The sequence below is a fragment of the Cryptomeria japonica genome, chromosome 3 (genome assembly GCF_030272615.1).
Source record: "Cryptomeria japonica chromosome 3, Sugi_1.0, whole genome shotgun sequence".
Lineage (NCBI taxonomy): Eukaryota > Viridiplantae > Streptophyta > Pinopsida > Cupressales > Cupressaceae > Cryptomeria > Cryptomeria japonica.
Genome location: NC_081407.1, coordinates 511,341,542 through 511,347,739, shown reverse-complemented (window position 1 = coordinate 511,347,739; position 6,198 = coordinate 511,341,542). Strand labels below are relative to the sequence as shown.

The 6,198-nt window shown below is 37.2% G+C and overlaps 1 protein-coding gene across 1 annotated transcript; it reads left to right on the top strand.

The window, feature by feature from the left end:
* The first annotated feature begins 2,318 nt into the window (after window positions 1-2,318).
* LOC131044955 (pentatricopeptide repeat-containing protein At2g35130) lies at window positions 2,319-4,791 on the top strand. Its single transcript, XM_057978454.1, has 5 exons — window positions 2,319-2,563; window positions 2,767-2,912; window positions 3,058-3,263; window positions 3,366-3,490; window positions 3,935-4,791. Exons 1-5 carry the CDS (start codon window positions 2,359-2,361, stop codon window positions 4,501-4,503), a joined length of 1,251 nt encoding a protein of 416 aa, XP_057834437.1. The 5' UTR covers window positions 2,319-2,358; the 3' UTR covers window positions 4,504-4,791.
* The last annotated feature ends 1,407 nt before the right edge of the window (window positions 4,792-6,198 follow it).

Sequence of the window (6,198 nt, the reverse complement as noted above, 5' to 3'; positions counted from 1 at the left end):
TTCTTCACAATCTGACATACACCAAATCTTTCAAAGAATGGCTCTGATACCACTCGAATGCAGAGATCTTGTGCCTAGCTCTCCAATTCACCCTTACTCACCCCAACTCCTCAACTCACCCTTCTACTCAAGCTCCTCCAAGGTAACTTGTTAGGGTACACTCCTTAGACCTCCAAGGCCTAAAATATATTGGCTTGCCTCCTAGGTATAGCCTCTTGAGGTTTCTTGTTGGTTTTGACCCCAAATCTCTGATTTTGAGATGGTCTCCTACTAGTTTCCCAAAACTCCAGCTAGGCTCTAGCTAGGCTCCAAAGACCTCCGCCAAGGATCTTCACTCTAACCATGTTTAAAGTTTGTGGTTATGTTTTTCAGGTATTTTCAAGGTCATTTTATTCATTATAAAGGTCTGCACCTTCCTCCCAAGCCCTAGGCTTTCAACTTGCTTCTACTGGCTCTTATTAGGCCTAAATGACTAGCCCTTCTGGGACCTTTTTTTGGTCTTTTCCCCAAAACTTTCCTAACAACCCCTAGATATTTTTACATATTCAGATACCCATTTGGAAGTTAAACAAGATCACAAATTTTCCCATCTGGGTTTGTCGTACAACTAGGGTAACTCTAAACAAGCTATTTTTAAGGGGTTTTAGGGCTTCCAGGCAGTTTTGGAAGATGTGCTCCAAACTCTTCACCAGTCAAAATCTACAACCAGAACAATCTTGGATTCTTTTAGTACACCCATAGACCTTTCCAAATCACTATGGGTTGCTAAGGTATCAGTTCTCCATGGCTCTGAAAATGAGCAATCTCTACTGCCCCCACACACTAGCTACAAGCTTGTGTGTTGTTCATCTCACCCATTCTCCTCCTTGCGGCCTGCAAAAACACAAAACGCCTACTCTAAACCTATTTACAAAGCCTACCCAAGCCATCCAATGGATTGCAACTTGTGCCATTCATGGATGCTCAGGTAAAATGCATTTTACAATCAAAACCCCAAATTTCAAGGGTTTGTGAGCAACTATTACAAAAACAGTGATAACTTTTGATTCAAGGAACTTCAGACCTTCATATTATACTTGTTGGAAAGGTAAAACAAATTGCTAACTTCCTATGCTACTATGAGCACCATACCAGACCGTACAGGTCGTACAAAATCAGAAATTCAAAGCAAAAACAGTCCAAATGTGAGAAAAAGCATAGGAAACCCTTGGCAAATGAATTGAATGCAAACCAAAAGTTGATTAACCTCGTATTGGAGATGTTTAAAAGGTTTTATATACAATTTCAAGTTGGTTCCAACCAACTTCCAACGTCATTTCCTTCATGGACAACTTTTGCCTAAAAATGCAAAAGTTGTCATGACAATTTTGACAACTTTTACCTATGAGTGCAAAAACACACTCCAAGGCTCTCAAGGCCTTAAAAATCACTCAAATGGCATCCTACAATAGATTTAAACCATTTCCAAACATTCTAGCAAGTTTCTAGGCATCCACCTGGTACAAACCAAAAATTGACATTTTGACATCATTTCAGGATAATGACAATTTTGGATCCTGAACACAACAAAAGTGTGGACAACCAAACTATGGCTTCAAAAAACATCATAGGACTTATTCCACCTTATTACAACATAAAATAACTTGAAATCACACAAAAACTCTAAAAATGCAAGAAAAGACAACTTTGAGCTAGGTGCCCTGCACCAATTATCCTATCAAGGGAAATATGTATCACAGAACTAACAGAATGCAGTATGGAAAGGTTATCTTATCAAGGGAAATAGGCATCACAGCCAGACCTCTCTCTCTTTCTCTATCTCCCCCTCCTCTGTGTGCCACCAAGATTAAATTCTATTAATTCTAGTTTATACACTTATATAAAACAATGGATGCTTTCTTAAGCCTTGTGCAATTGAGATCATGGATGTTCTTCAGAAGCTCTATTAAGGAATATGCCACAGCTTTTTAATCAAATTTTTGTGATCATCCTTTACCTCCACGACATAACCTCGAATGATTTGTGGATAAAATGCATTATTGTTCAAGATCAAAGTATACTTTAATTCTTACTTATATCAGAATGCACTGAAGATTGAAATCTTTTTTTCCCATTTCTTCAATGAGGCAAATGCAACTCCAAAGTAAATAGAACATATCTCGCCTATTTTTTAAGAGTCGCTATTAGATTGCACCCATGTCTTGCTTTACTATTAGAAATTGAACATTTTCCCATGATGTTTAGAAGATTTTCTTGTTTCTGTACATTATGGGAAATATTATAAAAATTAAAATATTGGTGTTTCTTTTGAAGATATGTGAATGGATACTGGAAAAAAGTCGCTTCCGGCCAGATATTATGTGTTACAACCTGCTCATAGATGCTTATGGTAAAACATACCAGTGCGAGAAAGTAGAGCGTGTCTACTTGAGAATGAAACAGGTGTCCTGTGTTGCAACTGAAGATACATATGTTTTACTTGTTGAGGCATACTGTACATCTGGACTGTTTGCAAAGGCAGAGGTTGTCCTGCATGAAATGCGCAAACATGGTTTTCCTTCTAGTATGTTTCTAATCCCAACCTTTAATCTGTATACCAAAAGCTTTTTAAAAATTCCTAAATTTTTGGTAATTAGAAATCATCTATCTATTTTTCTTTCTTCTATGCTTGGCGATGTTTCAAAATTATACGCCACATTATGAATCATATCAACAGTGTAGTCTTAGTCCAAGGATCTTAACAGCAGATGCGGGTGTACTTTACAGGAGTTGCTGCATACAATACGTTTATTAATGCCCTAGCCAAGACTAGAAATATTCACAAAGCAAAGGAAGTCTATGAGAAGATGAAAAGGGAAGGAAGCAAGCCATCTGCTGATACATACACTATTATGATTAATGTATATGGAAAAGTATGTGGAATGTTTGTTTTGTATATAATTTTAATTAACTGTGAATGCAATTAGCCTTAAGTCTTTCTCAAAACAAGTTAAAGTAGTTTTTAATTCTTAGCTGCACCTAGACGTCTAAATATTTTGACGTGGTACCGTTCCTCAGGCAAGACTCTCTCATTTATCCCTGGAGATCTTTCATGAAATGAAGTCTGCAAAATGCGAACCAAACATCTGCACTTACACAGCATTAATCAATGCATATGCCAGGGAAGGAAACTGTGAAAAGGCAGAGGAAATATTTGAACTGTTACAGTCTGCTGGGCACAAACCAGATGTCTATGCTTACAATGCAATTATGGAATCCTACAGGTTCAAATTTAAATTCACTGAATTCTTTACTGGTTGAGGCTCTAGTCATAGGTGAATTTCATGCTACTTTGTTTCTCCTTGACACTCGTGCATTGAAGGCAGCCAAAGAGGATTTCCAGCTGGAGCAGCTGAGATATTTTCTCTCATGAAGCATATGGGTTGTGAGCCAGATCAAGCTTCATATAATATTTTGATAGATGCTTATGGAAGGGCGGGACTTCATGACGGTAAGAACTCTTAAAGTTTATGTTCCTTATTACAAACCATCATACTGCCACTATCATGTTACAAATTTTCTTTATGTTACTACAAAACGGTACAAACTTTATATATTAACATATATGGTAAAGTTAAGCACAGAAAAACATTCCAGGGCTGAAATAGTTTAATATTTAAATTAATGACATTTTATTCCTGTAGCTGGCAGTCTTAGAAATTAAAAATAACTGTCAAAAGTGAAAAAATGCTATTCCTTATTCTCTTTCATAACTCAAAGAATTTGGGATGGTGAGCAACATAATTAAAACTTGTTGTCTAACACTGAAATGTTCCTTTTTTCAATTTTTGAATGTACAATCTTTTGAAATGCTAAATTGTACACTCTGACTATAGAGAGCCTTGAAAATGAAAATAATCTGTCACTGATATCTTTCTCATCGCTGTGGATACAGATGCAACTCGTGTATTTCAAGCTTTGGAACTTACAGGCTTTAAGCCTACCATCAAATCATACATGTTGGTGTTGAGTGCATATGGAAAAAGTGGAAAAGTAGCTGAATCTGAACAAATTTTGAGCCAAATGCAGCAAACTGGGCTTACGCCTGATACATTTGTTTTTAATAGCATGCTCAATACTTACGGTCGTTTGGGCATATATGACAAAATGGAGGCATTGTTGAAAACCATGGAAGGAGGTGTCTGTAAACTAGATATCAGTACCTATAATATCCTGATAAATGTAAATGCCAAAGCAGGTTTCTGTGACAAAGTAGAAGAGTTATTTGTATCTTTAAAGACAAGGGATCTTAAGCCCGACATAATAACTTGGACAGCAAGAATTGGCGCCTTTGCAAGAAAGAAACAGTATTGGAAGTGCATGGAAATTTTTGAACAGATGCTAGATGCAGGGTGTAGCCCAGACGCAGGAACTACAAAAGTTCTTCTTTCTTCGTGTACAGCAGAAGACCAAAGAAAGGAAGTAACCAGTTTGTTGAAATTTGTGGGTACAGAAGTAGTATAAATGCAAGGCTAGCTAACCATTAATAAAAGCTGGTGCTATTAGTTTGCAAGTTGCTAAACTGGGCTATGGGATTACACGTTTATAAAGAATGTAATGTGAAATAATTATCCATATCCTCCTCTTCTGTAAGTGTCGCACTCTTACAACTGACAGGCCCAAAAGAACATGTATACATATAATGCCATCTAAAATTGGATTATTTCCAAGGTTTGATCAAACAATAATTCATATTATTATTAATATTTAATATGAGGACGCAAAGTCTATCTTTACTCTCTTGGTTATCAATGTCGTTTATAGATTTTAAAATTTTCCACCACGTTCTCTTGGTTTTTTGGTAATCATCTCTAATTTTGTTTATAAAAAAAATTATCTACCCACGAAAATGTTTAAAGCCAGGTCTCCCGTTAACTTAATTGTGGCAGGTTAAATATGTTGGCAATTGTATTATATCCACTTCTATGGTCGTTTAGCCCCATCTGAAACTCCATGCTACTTGCTCAAGATTCTAACCAGTATGATTTCCCAGCAGAAGTACAAGAGCACGTGTTTTTTTATCTAAGGAGAAGAAGAAAGAATTTTAACGTCCACGAGGCTAAGAATAGCCTATGGGACAATCTGATCAAGCTGAATCAGTTTTTTTAAGGTCTAATCTCTGCTTATTCAGGCTGATGATGAGAGCACCCATCTTCACGATATGCTCCTCGCTGAACAGGTTATACCATGTGCTGGCAGTTAGGAAATTGGCAAACTTCTCCCAGCTGACTTTAAGTGCTTCACACTCCAAGATAAAATGTTTTTCAGTTTCCACACTCCCGCTGACGCAAAACAGGCAAACTCTTTCTTCCCAAATCTCTTTTGGCCTTTTCCACCGCCCAGTCTCACACCGAAGTTGGTGAGAGTTGGTTCTAAGCTGTGCGATTAGAATTTTAGCCTTCCATGATATATTAGCCCCTATATAGACTTTTTGAAGATGATCATAATTGGGGTTGAACTCATTAATATAGTATTGTTTCTTCCTTCCTAACCCAATACTCCAATTTTTCTTGTAAAACTTTTCCATAACGAAGACCTTTATCTCCTTGCTGTTTGTGGGGCATGAGTTCAAATAAATATCCCATTTTTTCAACCATTTGATGTTTTGTTTCATCCACGTCTTCTTCCTTTTGCACAAAGTGTCATTGACAACAACCTTAGGCCATCTATCTTCTCCCATTTGCTCGGTTCTTTTTAAATAGCTAACGAGACGCACCATAGCAGCTACCTCAATAAGGGCAGCACCCGTTTCACTTAACATGATATCATATGGGACCGTGCTTTTAATTTTGAACTTGCTTGTGATCAAACGTTTTTGAATTCTCTCAATTTGCTTCCATTGAGAATCTAAGGTACTGCTGGCCCAAACTTCACAACCATATAGAATAACCGGCAACACCAAAAGCCTAAAAAGTGTTTGGATGGTTTTCCAATCCCAAAGCTCAGCCTCTCTGCATCTATTTTGAAGTGCATAGAGTGCCTTCCAGCCGCCTAGAGTTCTCTTCTTCCTGCAACCTTCCCAACTAAGACTCTTGTTGAAATCAATTCCAAGGTATTTGTAATCTGCAACTTCTTCAAGAATGCTACCTTCAAAGTAAAACTTATGTTGCTCTTGTTTCCTTCTACTTGAGAAAACCATGATTTTCGTCTTGCTGATAT

Coding starts and splice junctions, on each gene's coding strand:
- LOC131044955 (XM_057978454.1), top strand. CDS start 2,359: ATGTGTTACAACCTGCTCATAGATGCTTATGGTAAAACATACCAGTGC. Junction 2,913..3,057: donor TGATTAATGTATATGGAAAA/GTATGTGGAATG, acceptor ACCGTTCCTCAG/GCAAGACTCTCTCATTTATC. Junction 3,264..3,365: donor GCAATTATGGAATCCTACAG/GTTCAAATTTAA, acceptor CATTGAAGGCAG/CCAAAGAGGATTTCCAGCTG.